Raw genomic sequence first — 22860 nt, 5'->3', positions numbered from 1 at the left:
GAGACATTTTTTCACACTGAAATTTATTTCCTGAGCTTTTGATGTGCAACTTGAGGCTGCTCGAGGTCTGTTTATGTTCATAAACTTGTCAACTTTTGAATAAAATGTGCTTGTACTTTCAGATATAATAGGTTGGGACCATTTCCAACAACATTTACGTACTTCATTTTAATTGTCAAGGTTTTTCTGAACAGATGTACAGTCAGGATTTACACGACCAAGAAAAAGACTTATTGTGGTCCATAAAGCAGCTGCCATGAGTACAAGAGAGGCGCAAACTAGAGGCATGTCATTTAACTCTTTGGTAAAGGGTGTTACACAAAAACATGCAAACTGTGTATCAACATATTTGCTGCACAACCCTCGCAGAGTATGTTTATGAATGTTCAAAGTATAGTGCCTCATAAGCAGCAATGGCCCACATGGAAATGAAGAACTAAATATAGTTCTTTGTTTGATCATTGCCTCAGGTCATGGACAGCTCTTTGAACTAACATGGCTTGATTCGCAAAACAACATAAAGACAAGCCTCTGTTCTTGTGTTGTGCAGAGGAGAGTGGAGCAGTACTGCAGACAACAAAACGCTCCGTTAAAACTTCCTCACTCCCATCTCATCACATATGGACACTTGATCAAGACACATTTAGCTGATCACTTTTCAAAGTGCAGATGTAGAGAAGTGGTAGCTGGGGCTGAGGGTGAGCCTACAGAGTGGATGGCTTTCCTGGTCTGATAGATATACACAGACTGGGGTTTGTGTTCCAGAGTCCAGTCTGCGGTGCAGATTTTGGGAACAAAAGGACTTTAGGTTAGGGCGAAAACTGTGTTGTGTTGTAATAAAGGGAAATGTTTAAAGCTCTGTTCACACAGCAGGCCCATTTGGCCCAAATTAGATATTTTTTCCCACTGAGACCCAAATCCAATTGCTTCATGAGTGTGAATTCACGAATCAGATCTTTGCAGTTCAGATTTGGGCCACTTTCCTATGTGGTTCTAAACTGAAAGAAGATCAGATTTTCTGAAACCTCAGTCTGAACAGCCATGTGACCTGACCTCCATGTCGGTTATTCCCAACCTCTTCTTGTTTCCTTCCATACACAGAGTTCTGTATATGACAACTTGTCATTCTTCTGCAAGTGTGGGTCACATCCACATCAGGATCATGACCACTTTATAACTTGGAGTCCAAGTTTTAATAGATATTGTGAAAAGCTGCGTAAAAAATCTGATCTAGTCTCTGACTCTTGGTGTGTGTGACCTCACATCCTGCGGGTGCAGACTTGGGAAAGCATAACTACCATGAGAACTTTGATACTTCATGGGCATAACGTTACATGTGATCATTACACGTGATGAACCCCGACATCTTGAATAGCGCAAACTACAGGCAGGTAACATGGCAGGTGTCAGATTTGTCCCATCAAAAAGGATTCAATAGCAAATATGGCCTGTGCTCAATGCAAGAAAACATTTCATCAAGGAAATGCAAGGAATTGCCTCAATGTTGTGGGTTTGATTCCTGGCCTGGGGCCTTTCTTTGTGGAGTTTGCATGTTCTCCATGTGCTTACGTGGGTTTCCTCCAGGTACTCCGTTAAACAAACAAGACATGCATGGCTAGGTTGATTGGTAATTCTACTAGTTCTAACTTTACAAAATCCTGCTAAAATTTTGAATAGCGGGGTGAGTGAGAATTTATGGTGTGTGCCCACGAGTATGTTAGTAAAAATGTAAATAAAAACAATAGAAACAAGTAAATGAGAGGTCATGGGGTCACCAAGACCAATAGGACTGATCCTTTTGTGGCCATTAATGTGGTCAGTAAATCAGTTACAGCCTAAATGTGACACTAACTCAGTGCTGGAAAGCCTACTAGGTCCCCACTACCTGCCATGCTAACTTCAGTTAAAAGAGAACACAAAGAGAAATGAAAACTGGAGGATTGCTTTCCACCATGATGAAATTAAGTTTGAAGTTTTAGACCAGTAAGCAGTGGTAAGCGATAAGCAAAGAGAAGGAGAGTGCTATCAATGCTAAGTTCACACTACATCTAAGACTGATTTGGTTTCAGTTGGCATCATGGTGTACTTGACAGGTGTTCCCTGTGGAATCAGCCTATTGACGCTACCATACTGGTTTATGGCAGAGGAATAGCATCATATACATTTGTTGCTTATTTTGTTATTTATTATCTTCGAGTGTTTGAGTGGCTCTCCAAATACTCACTTGCAGCTAAAGAGGTAGCCTCATAGTATGAACTCCTGGTTGGGAATCGCTCCCTCAGCAGACAACAAGTTGACAGAACCAAAGTTAAACTGCAAGCAGGAATGCATGTGCACTTATTAAGTGTTGTTTAACCCCGTGGAATCAGTCTTTCTAGTCTGAATGCAACAGGAGGATGGAGGCAGGTCAGGAGAGGTCAGAGACGACAGCCAGAGCTTCTTATGTGAGTCAGACACTTTTGAGGACCACTGCAAGGGGCACCGAGTCAGTTCATTGATATTCAAGGATTTGACCCACTGACAACAGGGATGTCACTGAGGTTAAGACAGCCGTGCCTCACCGTATTATGCTGCGCCAAAAAGCCTGGGGGTACCCCAGCCCCCCGCCTCCCCCGCCCCCCTGTGCATGGTTGTCATGGTGAGCAAATCAGTCCAGCAGCACTATGTCACACTCATGCGGGCACATTTTCTCTTTCTTCAACTCTTTCTTTTCTTTCTCTGACTTTCTATCACGCTGCTTCACAGAGGGAGCTGCCAAAGAGAGCTTTCTGTCTGCTGACAATGCCTGGTGTGTCAGGGAGACCCATATACATATACAGTGCGAAGACAAGCAAGCTCTGAAAGTCCAAGAACTTCCGTTCCCAAAACACATGGCAAAAGATAGATTTCTTCTCAGCTGTGGGATCTGAGTGAAGGCTTTGAATGCATGAACATGTAAGGTCAGGCTGTGAATATGTGCTGCAGGTCACAAATAAACAGCAATCACATTTCATCTCGCAGGTGGAGAGAGAGAATTTGCAAAAGTTAAGCTGCATGCCAAGTGAGGTGGAGTCCGTTTTCAATTTGTGCCACTATTGTGTCCTTACTTTAGTTTGTTTAATAGTTGTGTACCACAGTAAAGGCACCAGAACTAAAGCTTGCCAATAAGAGCAAGTATCAATCAACAAAAAATCATTTGATTTACGCACAGAGCAAACATTCTTTATAACCTTACTGTGTCTTGTAATGGAAAACAATTGACTGATGTTTGGCAGTAAGCCTCTGCGGTGTCTTGTTGTCACACAAATATGTTCCTGAAGCCAATGTCAAAGAGATTAGGCTGAGGGGAAAATTGCAGCTGTATTTAGCAGCAGAGCTGGCGAGGCAATGCTCTCAGGTGATGGGGCAAGTCTGTGCCTTACCCCATCTGAACCTGATGGCTGCTGCAGTTGGCGCTGTAATTATAGAGGTAAGGCATAAATCACAGAGCAGGAGGTGGGAGAGAGGGAGATGGAGGCAGAGAAAGTAAAGAGAGAGAGAGACTAGGATGGCCTCAGGGTCAGATGAGGCCCTTACACTCACAAACATACTGTTCTCCCCTAAATACTCCCTCACTTGCTCTCTTATACTTTCCCTCTTCTGTTTCTCTTTCTCCCAGTGTCTCCACACAGTCAAACACAAACACACTTGCAGCCTGTCTTCAGGCTCATATCCTTCCTGTGGCCCAAGCAATCACTCTATACTGGGTCCTTTAGTGGTCCTGTGGGTTTGTGATTACACCACACATATTCATCCGGTACGCATAAAAGCAGTAAGCACTCGTCCACAGGAAATAACGGCTGCCACCGCTAATGTGGAATCATGCCACTCTTCTTGTTTCCAGCTTCCTGGAAGGAATTTTCAGATTCTCTGTAAGTATGTCACAACTAGCAAAGAGTAGATTTATCTAAACTTAATATGAGAAATATGCTGCCAAATGTTTTTGGCCGATAGAAATCTTGAGAACAGACACATAGGATGCATTGATGTGGCCTTTCTAACACTAGTTTGATTGTAAAATAAGTTCGCATTGTGAAACTGAACCCTGCTTTCTAATTAGACAATGCATCACTTATTATGTAGTTTAATGATCACTCTACTGATTTATTAATGCACGAACATTAAGATAACTTGGTAGGCCATTCTTAGAAGAAAAGGGATAACAAAGTCAAGGAAATATTGGGACATTTAATTATATTTAGTTACAAATCAGCCTCAAAAAGCACTGGATCCCAAGTTTCTGGTGATGGAATTCATCAAGTCCGTCTTCATCTTTTGGGTTATATGTCTATAGCTTAACAACTGTTAGTATTATTGGACCATAACTAATTGGTTATGGTTTCAAATAAATACAGTCTTGCATCCCCTCCCTTGATCACAGTGGTAAGGAGTCTTAATTTCTCCAAATGTTGGAAGAAATAAGCATGTGTTGATATGGGGTATTTACTGAAATGACAGATACTCTTGTTCTTTCTCTCTTCTTACTCTCTTGTGAAGAGAGTATACTTCACTAAAAGTGAATAGAGCTTGATGCTTCAAACCGCCTAAAGCAGCGAAAAACCTCATAACATTATTGTCATCAAGGGAAAAAGCCCCACATTTATTCATGTATACATGTTCTAAAGACAACCGGTGCATGATTTTAGTGTATTCACAACGGAGGTACAGTACCTCTTCTGAATACATCGCGTAAAAGCAGCAAAAGTGCTTCATCAGCTAAATACAATACATTAAAGATAATATTAGGAGGTTTTTCATCTTGAGCTCTTTATGTTTTTCATGTGGGGAAAAAGCTCTTCAAGACCTTCAAAAAGAATAAAAAACTTCCTTCTGAGCTTTATATGTGATAGTATGACAGAGACATATTGCCAGTCACCAACAGTTATTGAACTGATTATGTTTGAGCAGCAACTGTAATCAAACCATACACCATACAGCAGGAGGAGGAGCTGCTGCATTTATATACCATACAGCAGGAGGAGGAGCTGCTGCATTTATACACCATACAGCAGGAGGAGGAGCTGCTGCATTTATACACCATACAGCAGGAGGAGGAGCTGCTGCATTTATACACCATAAAGCAGGAGGAGGAGCTGCTGCATTTATACACCATACAGCAGGAGGAGGAGCTGCTGCATTTAGATTTGGTTTATCTGTTGATTGTAATATTTATCTGACGTTCCTGTGCATTTCAAGTAAACAATGAACAATGTGCAGCTGTTAGGAGATGATATCAACACCACTGAGTGGGACAGATGAAGCAGTCCTGAAAGGCAGTCAGCTTTACATTTCCTTTGTGCCATCAAATCATGCCTTACCCCTGTGTTCAATGAGCAATATCTCTGCTGGAGGGAAAATCTATAGACTGCCACTGCAAAATCCACTGAATCATTTCATCCTTTCAACTGTGAAACACCATGAATTGGGGGCTCTGGAGACAGCAGAATTAGAACATATGGAAATGAACATATCTCTGCTGCCGCAGCAATACACTCGTTCCATATCAGACAAAGGCGTAGGCACAACACTCAAGGTCAGCGGTCTTTATGTAAAGATAATGTTGCTGAGAAGACAATCAACACTTCTGAATGCATTTGGAGCCAAAGACCATAATATGACTTCCACTGATCCATAAAATCATTACTGAGAAGCTTTTAACAGGTTCCAAGGACCACAGCTTACTTTTTAAATAAAATATAAACAAGAGAAAATATCAAACCCATTAATCTTTCATTAAGCTCGCCGGATAAAAAAGAATCGCTTAAAGTATCATTCGTTACCATCACTGCGAGTGCAAAAGCCCCCTGCTAACATCAAAGGCTTCTCAAAGAAACGGAGCGGGAGAGAGTCGGTTAGCTGAATTTGGCTGAGAACCAGCTTGTGGTTGGGTTTTAATTTCGACTGACTCATAATGGGACCGAGGAGGAAACGGGGACGCTGTCTATAATGGTTTTTGTGGCATCAAGGCCTTTTGGAGCAGATGCTCACATAAACAATGCACTGCTGTTACTCAGATCGCAGTGGATTGAGACTGGACGTTTACAACGGCTGAGAGCTCGTCCTCATCTTGCTCGAGTCTTTTTGTCACTGAAAGATCAGAGGCTTCTCATGGCCAAGGAAATGGGAGGCTCCATCTCTAACACATATACTGTACACACACGCACATACACTTGTGTAGCAGGAGTAGAGGGAGTGGTTTGCATTTTTGTGAGAGCAATGTAACAGCGCTCTTTTTAATTGTGCTTGTGTGTTTGGGTGGGGCATGCTCAAACTATTTAACAGCTTCTCAATAGAGGATTGCAGAAAATTTTCAAAAATTCATAGCCACCATTTTGGAATTTCCTGAAACTGTCTAATGGATGACCTTCCTTTCTCTTTTTTTTCAGCAGAATGATATATATATATATATATATATATATATATATATATATTTATATACAGGCCACTGACAGGCCAGTTATCGGCCAAGGTTTACAATAATGCATTTGCTGACATGCTGCCTTTTACATTAGCTCTTGCTGTCATTTGAAAGCAATAAAACAGCTTGGTGGTGATGCCAAGTAGGTTAATAACATGCAGTGGATTAAGGTTTTAGTGTAGCTCTGCACTGCTGCTATACTGAAGAACTGATTTACTATGGGAATTTAAAAAAACCTATCCTGACACATTTTCCAGACCTGCATCCCCGTGCTGAGGTACATCACAGTGAAAACACAGTGACACATACGTTTCAGTCTACAGTACACAAAGCGAGCAGAGAAGCCTTCGACCAACTTCAGAGACCCAGTATATTACATGAGTTAGTCATGGCTCATACTGAATTAAACATGGGAGAAAGGCTTTCTTTTTATGTGTAGCCAAAGTGCTAAATCTGACCACTGCAACTGATACTCGCCCACTTCAAATCCTCCCTTTGATACAGAAAGCGCAGGAGCTTCAAATGTATCCGTTTGTCCTCATTTTGTAATGAATTTCAGTCGCAAACACGAGCTGATGTTTGCAAGTGAAAACGAAAATTACACAAAAGAATTCATCCGCCCTGTCCACTGCGGAGTAAATGAGTCACAGTCACGTTTTGGTCACAATCTTTCATATCTGTATTTATTCTTCTTATGCTGCACAGGTAGTTTTAATCAACCAACAGCGGGATGACAGTTTCCCTCCAAGTCATCTCTGATAGGTGCAATAATAATTACAGTGGACATGAATAGACAGGCTTGTTTGATCTCCCACTGTTCTTTTGGAGTTGGATGATAAGTTAGATAATGCTCTGCTCAGCTCAGAGATATCACAGACGTGTGTTTTGGTTGTGTGGAACTCATCTCTGTTGGTGTGGAGTTCTGATATTTTTGGACAAGCAGGGATGAAAGCCTAGGGTCCTGTGGATAATGAGATACCGAGGCAGTGGGAATGATGGTTTTAATTACTGACCAGGACTGGTCTAAAGGGGGCGATTGCTGAAGAGCATGCTGAGTGTCCTAGGTTGGGAGTTCAGACCAATGCCAGTCATGCTGTGCCTGGCTGCCTTTGATGCTCACTCCCCTCTGCTTTATTCCCACATTGTGTTTATTAGATTCTTTGCCGCTGATGCTTCACTGCACCTTTGTTCAAACCATTATTTTGCACAAAGACAGGAATAACCACTGAGATTTCAACTTCAAACTCCAGGAAAGTTTCAGCGATGCAGAAGGCAACTTATCCTTTTGTGGAAATTAAAGCTGCTGTTCTCCCATTGTACGGTGGCTCTCTGGGTCAGAGCAGGCTTGCTTGAAGTTGACGCTGTGATGTTCATTGAATCAAAATGCTGAAGTACAAGGGTTTGAAAACAACCATGTATGAAAATGAAAATGAGTCTTCAAAACAGCAGTTGCTTTTGCGATGATGAAACTGAATGGGGAGAGATTATTCCCACTGTCTGCTCTCATTGCATTTGGGAGAAAACTACAGTAGATTCATCTGCAGGCTGTACGTCCTCCGACTCCTCGGCTGCTCCCAGCAGGAGGGTGTTGCTACATGTCTGCTCTCTGTTTTCCCGCAGCCCAGCTGTGGACCAACCCTTGTTGACTTTTCAGAGATCACATGTCATCCTCACTGAGGCTGGCTCAGAGGGGGCTCTGCCTCAGCGGGACGCTGCTGTGGTCAGCACAGGCCTCCTGCTCCTGGTCCTGCTGCCGTTACCCCCTGCCTTTCCTATCACCCTGCAAGAATATTCACAAGCACAACAAAAACTAAAAATTATTTCTTTCCATTACTTCCACTGAGCAGAGTGACTTATTTTTGACAATGTTTACTTTTCTGCTTTACACTACTGAGTGGGTAAATCCATGCTCAGTGCATCTTTTTCTACCCAGATTTCTGTTTTCTGTATACCCAAATAATCCCAGACAAGTCAAGGCTACTAGCCAGACGATTTTGTTATCAAATGAACAGGAAACAGTGTTTGCCAAATACTGCAAGCGCAAAATAGACCTTGAATGGGTCACGTCCTTGGCACTCATGTTTGCAGGAAGTGTGGATAAAGGACTGAATCATTCATAAAGAAAAGGCTCTGTATTTTGAATGCCACCACCATGACTTGTGTGTACCCATTTAATGTTGTTTGATGTATTTATCTATTGAGCCATGGTGTGCATGGGTTATTTTTGGCACAGCCTGATTTATTTGATAGCATTGTAAAGAGATGTGAAAGTAAAGGTCTGGATCCTACAATATGTGACCTTGATTAAAATCTTTGATTTCCCTCATCTATTTCTGGCTTTGTCACTCTTTATGGTCGTTTTAACCATAAACAGTGAAATTCTCTACATTTCTCTTTAAGTACATTTCCCATAAGTTTCAGCCTCCACAGGGAAACCTGAGGGGTAATGGAGTTAGCTGGAAAAAATTTATTAATAATAGGACAAGACAGCATAAAATAAGAATCAAATACTGGGACAGCATTGCCTCTAAAACAATTTACAACATGAAGTTCAAATGCAATGAATAAACTGTATGCTTTATACATACATGGAAACAGATAAAATATTTGAAACATTGGTTTTGTTGTATCACATAAAAGGACACAGCATGATAATTAAGATTGGGTTATAATATAAGTTAAGATAATTTCCTATTTACTCTGGAACAATGAGTGAGTACACACAGATAAAGCTTAAATCAAAGACCATTTACTTGATTTTATATGATTCAGCTCAGTTGTCACTGAGACTGTTTGCAACATCAGATGGAGTCAAATGATTAAATTAAAATAATCATGTTAACTTTAATGATGTTTTATATTGTATTATTGTATCAAAATAGCAATGTTCATGAGATTTACATCACTGCGGAAAATCTCTGTCTTATTTAATTTACTTCCAAAAGGGGGCTCTCATTCCAATATTTCTCTGTCTTACTCTGACTTTGGCTATATTCAATATAGATACAGTACAATTTATGGCTTATTAATCATTCAAGGCAACAAACTTTTTCATCCATAAAGGGGAATCATTAATGTTATGGGGAAGGAACCATCCCTTATGGTATCTTTCATTCAGAACCTACTTGGAAATGATTCTTACCCTTCTGGTGTAGGACTGTTATTGGAAGTGAGCCTTAGTGATTTTGACAATGCCAACTGTGTACCATCACTGACAAAGCCTGAATGTGTTACGGTGTTTTCTTTCCTCATTACAGAGAGAACACTAGTTTGTTATAGAATCACATGTTATACACTTGGTCAGGCTGTGTATTCTGCAGGGGCTTTCCAATCCTATAGTCCATTTGTGCGTGTGTGTGTGTGTGTGTGTGTGTGTGTGTGTGTGTGTGTACGTTTGTGTGTGGGCGTGCGTGTGTGTTCATGTGTCTATGGCAGAGTACCTGTGTCTTTTTTTAAGGGGGAGACTGATGCAGAGTAGATTAGGTTCCACGGCAGGCAAGAGAATAATCTAATTTTCCTAACCCACTTACTGATATTTTGTCAGGGTAGAGGCTGAGTATTCAGAAGCCCCTCTTGTTCTGATTTTTCAAACAGCTTTCAGGCTTCATGGGCTACTGTGATTTATTTTTGTTTATTTATTTATTGAAAACAGACACTATGATCCTGATTTGTTTTTCATGTTTCAAACAGGAATTGAGGTTGATTATTATGAGTATCATACAAATGCTGCATCAAGAGAGGCATGCTCCAGCCAGAGATGGTCATGATGATGATAACGACAACGATGATGATGGAATCCTTGGCTGTGATGGGACTAAAGGGTGTATGTGTTGTGGAAGTGTAGCCAGTTTGATACGCTAACATGTGCTGCATGTTTCCTTTCATCAGCTTTGGCCCGTAGTATCTTGCGGTGCATGATTAGCGTAAGCGTGGAATCCACACTGCTGGGGGCTGCAGGGCGAACTTGAAGCCTGAAGCTCATTCATCAACGTCCCTGGCAGGGTGCACCTTTCTCAGCCTCACAGTCGCTCAGCTTGCAGCCCTCTCCCTAGCCACGTTTTCTTCTTTTCCCTTTGCCTTTACTATTTTTCAGTGGGCTTTGTTGTTTTTTAAGAGATAGTGTTGTTTTTGAAGAAAAACTTGTCTTTTTCTTTCACAGCCTTTACAGTCTAGGACCATTTGTGTCAATGCATATTGTTCAGCTTTTCCAGAATGTTTTATTACTATGCGTGTGTGATATTGAACTGTATTTTTGTAAATGTTTGCATGATCATTGCCAAGTACACCCTGGTTTATTTCTCTGTCTCTGCGACTTAGCTTGATGACACCGATGTCCCTTCTTATTTCTTCATCTCTGCACTTTCTCTTTCCGGCAGGTAAACAGTGACTGAAGTGGGTCCCTCAGGTCTGAATCTATAATCACTCTTAGATCTCAGACATGAAAGACTTGCGTACATCTTCCTGAAAATGCCCTATGAGTTGCCAAGTTCTGCTTCAAATGGTAAGATGTGGAGAAGAGAGGAAGAGTTTGGGAAGAAATAATAGCTCACGATGAGATATGTCTTAAAAGGACTGCATGAGAGGGATTTTTGACTTTGTCAAAGCGTTCTTAACACATGCCTCAATCATAAATTTTTCATCATGGTCAAAACTCCAGACTTAAGCCCTTCCTAGTCTTGGAGCAGGGCCCCTTGTTTGAATTCATTATGTACGTGATCAAAGGGGTTAGGTATTCAATACTTAGTCAGTCATTCAGTGTTAATCTATAACTCAATAGTATTCAGAAAACTGATGGGCACACTTCATTTTTGTTTACACCATCATTCTGAATTTGATCAGGTCTTATTCAAAGGCATACAGACCAATTTCTTCAGAGTTCATTCAATTAAAAGTTAAATTCTTCTTCCTTGAGCTGACCTCTTTTTTAAACCTGACATAAACTCAATTTTAATTTGCACAGTTTATAATAAAAATTAGTATTGATAAAGTAAGTCAGACCATTGGTCAAACTGTGCTTTTTACAAACGAGAGAGTTCTCCCTTTCTGACACTTCCTGTCTGTGTGTCCAACTGAGATCAATGAGTTCAACTTGATATTTTGGAAATGTCGATTTCATTATTGTGTTTTAGAGTCAATGTGACACTTTGTTTCTGATTTATAAACCGTTAAAGACACAATAACAGGAGATGTGTCCGTGTTGTGAGGTTGATCAGACTGAAAGGAGCTGGTGGCCCTGACGGGCCAGCCTCTGCTGCCATCTGCCGCCCGACGCTGAGATCGCACTGCTCACAAACACATACGTTAAACGGATCACGGCGCTTACAAAAGTAGTTCCCGGATTTATTTGATTAATTATTTCCTGAGGCTTTTCGACAACGTATTTGTTAGATTGAATCTTTCTTCGCCCGTGATATGCACTAATGAAATATAGACCGCAAGAAAACGTTTAGTTAAAAAGGTGCCTGAAAAAAACGGCGTATTAATTTTGTGAGTGACACGGTCTCGATGGCCAGTAGGTGAGCAGCGTCGGTGCAGATCACACCTGCTGTGAACCTCCGACATCAAGAAGCGTCGTAAAGGTGAGCAACACGTTATGTTAGGAACACTTTATATAACTTTGTACGACACAAGTCCAAAGTCACGACCATGTTTTCCTTTACCAAGTTTAAATCAATCCGAGGCCATTTTCAGTTGGTGATTGAAGTCATGGTTTAAAATATTGCCGCTATCTCACATCACTAAATAAAACGCGCAGGCAGCAGATTATTGTGAGCTATGATTCGGCTGTGGATGCCGTTTTCTTTGGCTAACATGCTAACACGCTAAAACGACCCGAAGAAGAGGGAAAAGCTGCCTATCTTAGCTTAGCTTTAGCCTTGTTAGCCAGCCTGTAGTCGCCCGCTGCTAAACTCCTGATTAATTAGCAGGCGCCGTCGTGTCTGTAGGAGGGAAACCGCTTCAGCTTCTGCCTGTGACGTGCACTTTACACCTAGCTGGGTCTTTTTTAATTTATCTGAATAAAAAAACATCATGTTTTCTTCCTAAATGATTAGCTTGCTGCTTTTAATTTTGTATGAATGACAAAAAGATATTAGCATTTTTTTTTTTTATTATTATCATTGTTGCAGGAATCTTATTTGATCTCTCTATCTGAGGCTGAAAATGACCGGTCGGGCACGTGCAAGATCGAGAGGCAGAGCACGTGGTCAAGAGACCTCGTTACCTGGAGCGGTGAGATCAGTCTGCACACAAACTGACTGGAGCTCCTCCATCAGCTTGTTTTGTTGGTCCTTATGTAGTGCACAGATGTTTAGTATAGTTCTAATAATCACTTTAAGTGTTTTTTGTTTTTTTTTTTGTCGCTCACTAAATGCAATGGCTCAAGTTTCATGTTGTTATTGAGGGTGTTGCACAGACCTCACTGATCCCGTCATGCACACTCCTTAATCATGAAATGATCTCCATTTTAACATTCTTATTGGAAGCATTTTCTCAAAATATAGTCTTGTTGCTTATGGATTCCATATCATAAGTGGTACAGTCAAAATATTACCACCACCCTCAAGGTGCTATTTAACACTGTCAAGTAAAGTTCTTATTCCTGTGCATCCTGTAATAATCCCAGGGAAAGGACATACAGTAGGCGATAGTTGAATAACTTTAAGTAAGGTAGTAAGTTGAATAACTTTTATCACTTGAACTGAGGTATTTTCTTTCTTTTTTGAAGAGCCAGGCTCGAGAGCCTGCAGCAACACCAGTCCCTCCTGCAGAGGGGGAGCTGGTTGGCCGGGGGAGGCAGAAAGGGGTTCCAGGAATGTCTGCAGAAGGTAAAGAAAGTCTTCAGTGTTCATTTTGATGACAAAAAAATGCAATAAATTATTCGTAAATTATCCCTTTTTCCCCCGATAAAGACGAGACTAAGAGGAGATAAAAACCGATGAATAATGTATAACCGATGAAATGTATGTAATTTCGTTGAGATGAAAACAGGATGTGCAAAAAGAGGCTGTTTCTCTCAACTGTGCATCATGGACTGGTCTTTTGTTAAGGTGTAATGCTCATACATGTGACGTGTGTGCGTGCACACTCACCTCCTAATAATCACTGACAAGATGGCTAGTCCCATCAAATCTCAACAAGGAAAAGAAAGAAGAAAGAAAGAAAAGGAACGGGTTTATTGGCGCACTTCAAATACTGTTCAATTGAACTGAAGACACAGTGCATTGTGGTCGAAGGAAATGGAGATGCTTCGTTCTGTGGTTACACAATCAGTGGGAAATTCACAACCAATCTGAAGAGACACTTGAAGTTGCACCACCCTGCCATTAATGCAATGGTGAGTAAACTAACCATGCTAAGAACTTGCTAACTAGCTAAGAACATTAATTTTCTTCCATTTTGCCAATGTTAGATTCGCTAGTCAACTTGCAAGAAATTTGGCAGCCAGCCACTTCAGCTTACCCTGGGTGGAAGCTAATTTTCTTAACACAATGTTTTCAGTTTACTGTCAAGAAATCGAACCTGGCATTTAGGTTGATTGGCTGGTCTAGGTTACCTAGCTACTATGATATAATTAGCCTTGGGCCTTGTGAAAGAGAGCCATGCAGGGCTTGATGTTAGCTCGCCATGGACTAGTTTACCTTTTGCTCGGACAAGAGTAGGCTAATCTTTGTCATTTAATGTTCTCTTGCTTGAGTGAAACATTTTGGGGAAGAATCCATGGAGGCTTTTATGACCTGTTTCCCATGTGTTTAAATTTGTCCAGTGTTTTGCTGCTGTAACACCCATTAGTTTGCTTACGGGAGAATGCTTTATTGTGTAATTTCAGTAACTTGTCTGTAACAGTAACAGAACAAGATTTCTGTAATGACATTTGCATGTCATTATTGTTAAGCTGCCTGTCAAATAGTTATTAAGAAGATATTTATCTATGATTATGTAGCTCAATAGCCAGGTAGGCACAGTAATGAATTAATTGTTTCAGCAATTCTGTGATTCTAATGACAGTATTTGTTTTACAACTTTCAGGGCGATAATTGGAATGAGGATACCAAAAAATCTAAATATACTTCTTTCCAATTGATGGAGAAAAACATTTTAATTACAGTGCATCTGCACTTGATACACTTTTATTTTTATGATGATATTATTGAAATGATACTCACAAGGGATGTGCATATGATTAATTAATGTGAATTGAGATGTAGACCTTTAGGACGCTTACATAGAGTAACTGCATCTAGTTTTTTTCTCAGATCCTACAGACTTGGTGCACACGAAGAGAGGTCCCAGACAACTGTTTCAGCTAGCTACTCCTTCATCTTGAAATACAAACCAGAATCATCAGAACAAGCTGCATAGGGGAAAGCAATTGTGTCGTGGGTTGGACACACCGGTCTCCTTGCTCAAACTATTGAAGATGAAGAATTTATCCTAATGAGGGAGCATATTGACAAGAGACTGACCATACCCCCAAAAAAATCAACAACTTAATTGACAAAATTTCCTGTGCTGATAAACAGAAATTCAAAGATAGACTTGGTGCGTCATGTAGCAAAGCAATTGGACTGGACATCATTTAGCGTGTGCTACTTTTGGACTACTGAAAATAAAGCAAAGCACGTACTTCTAAATCTAGAACAAATATCCCACCCACACACTGCAGGTTGCATCAAGAGTTGTTTGGGTAGATGCACTGAAGACTGGGGCATACCAAAGCAAAAAGTGGCCAGCAGCTTAGAGGAAGAGTCACAGGAGTAGACTGACAAAGAATCTGATTCACCTGACGATGAAGAATAACAAAGGTATATGATTTTAAACTGTTTCAGTAACAGGCTGGATTGTCTGCCATTGAGCTCAGGCCATTGTATGCCATTTTAGCCTTGAGGTTTTTGGTGTAAATACATTTTTATTTCAGTGTATTACTTTGAAACTGGTTTAATACCCTTATTTTGTTGATTTACCAAAAACTTTTTCTTTTTTCAAGGTATGGTGCCATAGAGAGGACTCCTTATTTGGTACACATTTTGCAACTCGTAAATCTTCTCCACAAAGAGGTCTGTGTGAGGAGGCTCATTGAGAAAGTGCGAAGACTTGTCAAACTATTTAGGAAGTCATTGGGGCTTCCCCATGCCAAAGACTTCCCCATTAGATGGTCCAGCACATGCATGGCCAGTTCACCCTTTGAAGTGAAGGGCTCACTCATTCAGGTAGTTGATGTGATGGGATGGTACTGTGGTGGCAGAAGGATGTGTGTTCAAAAAGATCTGCTCCTCCGTTTTTCTCAACAAACCAAGATGCTTCAGAACGACACAATGTCTTTGTCCCTGGTGGTGCCTGCCCTACTCGCCCTAAGTGTTCAGCTGTCAAAGTTCAAACCACAGGGATCTAGCCTCTCTGGCAGTGAAGGTGAAGGCAAACGTGAAGCAACGCTTCAACTGCTTCCTTGAGCCCAGCGACTTGAAATTCTCACTCATCAGTGCCGCTGCCTGCTCAACCTAACAGTCTCACCTGGACTGGTCATTGAAAATGATGAAAGCGAACAAATAAGCAAAAGATTACATTGCTAAAATGGTTTCACCAGTGATTCAGGCAGCTGAAAAAACTGAAAAACTGGGCAGAAGAAGAAAGACCTGCTACGGCACCAGAGTCGAACCCAGGTTTAGATTGCTGACAAGTGCCTGGAAGCCACGCCTCCAGCTCTAGACTGCCAAAGCAGAAATAAAAGGAGCAGTTTTGGATTTTGACTTTTGGAGCATGCAAGGATGCATGTTTGTCTAATACAATTTGTTTCATACAATTTCCAGGTGATATCTCATGAATTTGTAAAAATTGTATCATTCGTTTCTCTGTTTTAAATGTTATATAGCCATAGTGAATAAAGTTTTGTTTCATTACTTGAAAGACTGAATGTTCCACTATGCTACAACCTTTATTTGTGTGTAATTTACTGTTCTTATCTTCATCAGAACAGCAAACAGAGCTGCACTGCATCTGTGAAAATGTTTAGGGGTAGAGGTACTTTAATGTTACCATGTGACACTGTCACCTGAAATCCAATTATCATTGTCTGTAGTAGTCAAACTGAATTAAAGAAAGAACATTTTGACTAAAAATGTATGAAAATGTTATGAGTTTTGTCTGATTAAAAATTATTCTAAAATGTAATTGACTAAAATTAGACAAACTATGGGGGATAAAAATGACTAAAACTTGTGCATTTTCATGTGAAAACTGACTAAAATTTGTCTCTTTGCATGAAAATGCCAAACAGCTGCCAAAATTAAAAAAAGTATTTTTTTGGAAGGGGGGGTTTCAAATGAGTAGACCGTTCTTTTGAAAATAGGCACAAAAATGCAATTAAACAAGTGAATTGAGAAAAGTCTTGTGCAGTGCAATTATAAGTTGGCATAGAAATTACACTTCTGAAGACTAAAGCTAAATTAACCATGTGAAGGACTGCTGTGCCTGGAGATTAAGTTAGGTGTGTGCCCCACCTTCATTTTAGTTTTGGTGGTTTAATATAATGAATGTTTGCCTGTGGTTTGTATTTCTCCATTTGTTTTACATTTAAGATTAGATTTTTGTATTTTAATGTGTGCAATCTTTTCATGGTCTGAATTTTTTTATTAGCTGTTCTACAGATTTCAGCTGGATTTCAGCAAGTGAAACTTGGAGAACGAGGTAGACGCCGCCGGGATTTTCATGATGCAGGAATTAACACTAGGCAGGCTATGGAGCATGTCAAGGACTCAAAGTCTGGTCTGTCATTATTTTCAATGCATATTCAGAAAATACTTTGCAAAGGTACATTTTGTTCATGGAGAGGATAACTAGGATTATGCCTAGTAATTCTTTGTATTTTTCCTCAGGAACAAGTGGGACTCCCATTAACTTGACAGCCAACTTCTTTCGCATCCTGTCTCGCCCTCAGTGGTTTCTGTATCAGTACCATGTGGACTTTAATCCACCAATGGAGTCTCGTCGTCTGAGATCAGCCCTTCTCTTCCAGCATGAAGAAGTACTTGGCTCAGCACGGAGCTTTGATGGAGCATTGCTCTTTCTGCCTTTAAGACTGGACAGCAAGGTTAGGCTTTACATCATTTAACTAATAACCGTGTTAAAATGAAAGTTTTACTCATGACTGCGATACAAAATTTACAATCTTTTGTTAGGAGACTGTGCTCTTCAGTGAGACAAGGAATGGGGAGAAAGTTAAGATAACTGTTACGCTGACAAATGAACTGCCACCCACCTCACCTGTGTGCATCCAGTTCTACAACATCATATTCAGAAGGCAAGCCATCTCATCTAAAAATTAGAATTAGTACTTGTGGTTTGCTGCATATTTAACTGGAAGTAAATCATGACATCTAATAATAAAAACTTCAATATCTGTAGCTAAGTCACATTATTTTCTATATTTATTTCTGTAGGATTTTGAGAATTCTCAATTTGCAGCAGATCGGACGCAACTACTATGACCCCCATGATCCACTCAACATCCCACAGCATAGGTAAAGTCATTTTGTCCCATCCATAACATTTTAAATTAGAAATGGAAAAAAATGGTGATTCCATACTTTCTCAGGCTGACCATTTGGCCAGGCTATACCACCACCATCTTGCAGTACGAGTCGGCGATCATGCTGTGTACTGACGTGAGCCACAGAGTGCTCCGTAGCGAGACAGTGCTTGACTTCATGGCCAACCTCAGACAGCAGTGGGGACCTCATCGCTTCCCTGAGATCTGCACCAAGGAGCTTGTTGGGCTCATAGTCCTCACCAAGTAGGAGCTACATCTCATACTTACATTTGAATTGGAATGAAGGTGCTATATTTTTATTATTCTCAAATTTATTACCCGTGCTGTTAACTTTAAAATTTTTTAGGTATAACAACAAAACCTACAGGATTGATGGGATTGCATGGGATCACACCCCCAACAACACATTCAAGAGGGGAGACACGGATATTTCCTACAAGAACTACTACAAGACTGTAAGTGTAATATCAAATTCAGATTAAGAAAGATAAATGCTGGAATAATGGATCCATTCAACACTTTCAGGAAGAACTAGGTGTTAATAACCCTGTCTCTCAGATCACTGCCATTTTTATTTATTTATGTATTTATTTTCAAGCAATATGGCCTTGACATCACCGATGGAAACCAGGTGCTGCTCATCAGTCAGGTGAAGAGGGGTCCTCTTGGAGCTCCACTTCCTAGCCCTGCCATGCTCATCCCTGAGCTGTGCTACCTCACAGGTTTCCACACTATTCTGTTGTGTTTGACTCGAAATTGAGATTAAACATGTTGATATTTAAAACACTGATCATTCCATTTACATTTGCATGACATTAGATGCATGTTTAAAATAAACTAGTTGTATGAAATTTCTCTAATGACAAAGCTGCCACCTGAAAGATCTGAGCTGTGCAATTATCCCTACAAAATTCAGAAATCCTTGTGGTTGTTGGAAGCTACACATCTCTCTTCATATGCCATTCAAAGTGATCAAACCATGAAGTCAAAATTGTCAGTTTAGTTTTATCAATGTTTTTGACAGGACTAACTGAGAAGATGCGATCTGATTTCCAAATCATGAAAGACTTAAGCCAACAAACCAGACTGTCCCCGCAGGAGCGAGAGGGACGTCTCCACAGATTTGTCACAAACCTACAGAAGTACGTGATGATTATCTCACTTTGTACACCTTGTTCATTTGTGTAAATGTTGCCATAAAATATCACATGCACTCATTTACCCACTGCAGTATGTCCAACCTATTGACTGGTGCTGTAGTTTAAAACAAAAAAAAAAATAAAAATATACTGTAACTACTTCATACTAGTGTCCAATTTGAAAAATATTGAAAATAATGTCAGATTTAACCAGCATGTCAGCCTGTTGAATAGTTCTAATCAATTTTATCTTAAAAGTTTATTATTTAATGGCCATGAAAAGTTTATTTTGACGTTGGAAAAGTAAAATGGAACAAACTGAATACTGACTGTAATACGGTAAGCGAGTTACGTCATTTCCAACCATTGGTGGTACTAGCTGACTTCATGTCACCTATCTCTGTATGCTTATTTCCATAGATTTCTATGGTTTAAATCAGCCATAATCCCAGGTTTTGATTTATATGCTTAAAATTATTCCATAGGAATCCTGAAGCACAAGCCGAGTTAGACAAGTGGGGGCTCAGCTTTGATAAGCATCTCCTCAAGATGACTGGCAGGATTCTCCCACAAGAGATGATTTTCCAAGGATCAACCTCGGTATAATATGATCCTGGTTACATGAACAACCTCTTAAAAATGAATGAAATTGATTTATGTTTGTGACCTAAATGGAGCAATTAACATAATTTTTTATGTCACCTAGTATCATTACCAGTTAAATTCTGCTGACTGGTCCAAGGAGATGCGTGGGGTGCCATTGATCTCTTGTCCTCCACTAAACAACTGGTTCATTTTTTACACCCGTCGTAACAGCAGTGAAACTCAGTCACTCCTGCAGACTCTGGGCAGAGTCTCAGGGCCACTTGGTATCAGCATGCAGAGACCTGTCATGTGAGTGCTGGCAAAACAACTGTTGTAGTTGCCTCTTTTTTTTTTTTTTGTTACCTCAAAATAGTTTGTGGACCTGAAAGCTATTTTCATTTATTTTTTTAACAAATTCTTATCTCCATAGTCTGTATTGTTCCCTACTGAAAATGTTTAATCTGTGGTCCCTACTTAAATCATCTGTGCTGTCTTTTTTCTATTCAGGATTCAGTACGAGGATAACCAGGAGTATCTCCTCAGAGCCCTGCGACAAAATGTTGGACCCCAAACGCAGATGGTTAGTGACTTAATGTATAATAGACTGTAAAAGTGCATGTCTGTATTTTCAGCAGAGATGTGTCCCTTTCATAAAGGCACCTTTAATTGCTTTGTTAGGTGGTGGTGGTCCTCCCCAGCAGCAGCAAAGACAAGTATGACAGTGTCAAGAAGTACCTTTGTGTGAGCTGTCCCACACCCAGCCAGTGTGTGTTGTCCCGGAGTATCAGCCGACCTCAGGCAATCATGACTGTGGCTACCAAGATTGCACTGCAAATGGCTTGCAAGATGGGAGGAGAGCTCTGGAGTGTCGAAATCCCTGTAAGCCTTTAAGTCATTGCTAATTGAGTACACATTTTAAAATGGCACTAAATGGGTTTTGAAAATTTAGAGGATTTTTGGGGTTGTCATGTTTATCAGCACATTGATCAATCTGATTGCCTAATAGCTGATACACTGACAGCCAAAACTCAGCAAGAAATTCTATTCATGCTCATAGTGATCGTCACTTTATCTTGATTTGGAGGCTTCTTGCTCCAGATAAATATGACATTTTCTTGCTTGTTTGTCTGATTTAGATATTTCTCAGATTGCCAGCCCTTGCGTGTTAATAGCTGTAACAATATTAGTGATGAGGTGTCCTGGCATGCTTAAGTTAGTGAAGGGACCCTTTAAATGCCTGTCTGAGCAAGTGGGTGATGTGTTAGTTTCCATCATTGAAAGGCTCAGTTTGCAGTAGGGGGCTTGTGGACAAGCACATACCTTTTAAGATCTGAAGTCTATTGGGGGTAAATGATCTAACTCTGACATTGTCCCTTGTCCCACCTGCCTGTCCAGCTCAAACAGCTGATGATCGTGGGCATTGACTGCTACCATGACATTACTGCTGGGAGAAGGTCCATTGGGGCTCTAGTGGCCAGCCTCAACCAGGGCATGACCAGGTTGGTGTCAACATGTTACTGTCAATACTGGAGATGGGCAGCGTGGTTCAGAGGGGTTGAGTCCTGGTGCTGATACTGAGAGATTCATCTTGAACCACAGTCTGAATGAAATTGTGTTTTCCACATTCATGGCTGTACATTGTGGTTAGTCTGGTTTCTTTTGTTTTATATTTTTGTGTGTGTTCAGGTGGTATTCAAAGTGTGTCCTGCAGGACAAAGGTCAGGAAATCATGGATGGACTGAAGATGGCTCTAAGTGGCAAGTAGCTTTCCTTAATTTTACAATCTTAATGAATGTAATTTTGGGAGACGTTTGGGTAACTTGTCATTTATCTTCCAGGTGCACTGAAAGACTATCTGAAGTTCAACAACTGCCTGCCTTCACGCATCATTGTGTACCGAGATGGAGTTGGAGACGGTCAGCTGCACAGTGTGGTGAACTACGAGGTTTCACAGATCATAGACTCCATCAAATCCATGGGCCACGATTACTTGTAAGTTTTTCATAACAAGCTTTCTCTAGAAAACTTTGTCACACTCATGAGTGGCACTGAGAAGACCTGATGCTGACATCAGTAACGTCAGTAACTGTTGTCAACGCCGTCTGAAGTGCTGTTGAGCATTTCACACCAGAAGAACTTGCATAAAGCTCAAATGATTCTGCAGCAGTTTTGATGTAGCCTGTCCTCTTGCTGCTGTAGGCCCAGGCTGAGTGTCGTGGTGGTGAAGAAGCGCCTCAGCTGCAGATTCTTCGCCCACATGAATGGCAAAGTGATCAACCCGCTCCCAGGCACCGTTGTTGACTCGGAGGTCACCCGTCCTGAGTGGTGTGTTTGTTGGCTGTTAATCCTATCACCTTCCATGTTTTCAGTAGTCGTGATGAACGGTAACACCTTTTGTTTGGCAGGTATGATTTCTACATTGTGAACCAGACTGTCAGGGTTGGAAGTGTCTCCCCGTCCCACTACAATGTTGTGTACGACACCAGTGGACTGAAGCCTGATCACATGCAGCGGCTCACCTACAAGCTGTGCCACATGTACTACAACTGGCAGGTAGACTGGCTTTCAGAGGTCTTACTGTGTTTGCATCTTGATTGGTTTTACTGCTAGTTTGTCCATAAAGCAGATTACAGATGTGGAGTTGTTGTTGAATTTATAATTTATGATGTAAAGAAAAATAACATCAGTCAATGGAACATAACCTGAAATGGTGGAAAGGTCAAACAGATGGGTTTTTTTTTATGCTTTATGTCTGTCATTAGGGGATCATCAGAGTACCTGCTCCCTGCCAGTACGCCCACAAGTTGGCTTTCCTCGTTGGTCAGAGCATCCACAAGGAGCCCAACATGTACCTTGACAACCTCCTATTCTACTTGTAAGGCTGAAAAAGAAGAATGGTTTGTTTGACTCTGAAGTTTCCTCAAGGATAAAAACTTCTGTTATAGAACTTCTCTTAAGTTTAAATTAATGTTAAATAAGTTTTGCATTTGTAGCATCAAAGTGTGTAGAGGTTTGTTTAAAATGTAAATCTAATCATCTGTCGTTGGAAATGCATCAAATAATCACACGAATTGATGAGTAACAGTTTATAGCATATAGCAAATATTGAAAAGTCTCAATGTGCCCTCATTACCACAATAAGTTGATTCGTTTTC

General features: G+C 40.6%; 1 protein-coding gene across 1 annotated transcript; it reads left to right on the top strand.

Annotated features, from left to right (window-relative positions):
- The first annotated feature begins 12598 nt into the window (after window positions 1-12598).
- piwil1 (piwi-like RNA-mediated gene silencing 1) lies at window positions 12599-22584 on the top strand. Its single transcript, XM_029510159.1, has 20 exons — window positions 12599-12676; window positions 13164-13272; window positions 17069-17197; window positions 17308-17522; window positions 17611-17732; window positions 17872-17952; window positions 18027-18224; window positions 18328-18436; window positions 18580-18703; window positions 19006-19123; window positions 19606-19720; window positions 19827-20014; window positions 20213-20285; window positions 20384-20584; window positions 21101-21204; window positions 21392-21462; window positions 21544-21697; window positions 21905-22030; window positions 22111-22258; window positions 22468-22584. The coding sequence occupies exons 1-20, from the start codon at window positions 12599-12601 to the stop codon at window positions 22582-22584; spliced, it is 2580 nt and encodes an 859-aa protein (XP_029366019.1).
- Window positions 22585-22860: the final 276 nt, after the last annotated feature.

The sequence above is a fragment of the Echeneis naucrates genome, chromosome 9 (assembly GCF_900963305.1).
Source record: "Echeneis naucrates chromosome 9, fEcheNa1.1, whole genome shotgun sequence".
NCBI classification, from domain to species: Eukaryota; Metazoa; Chordata; class Actinopteri; order Carangiformes; family Echeneidae; genus Echeneis; species Echeneis naucrates.
This window is presented reverse-complemented; position numbering and strand designations above follow the sequence as displayed.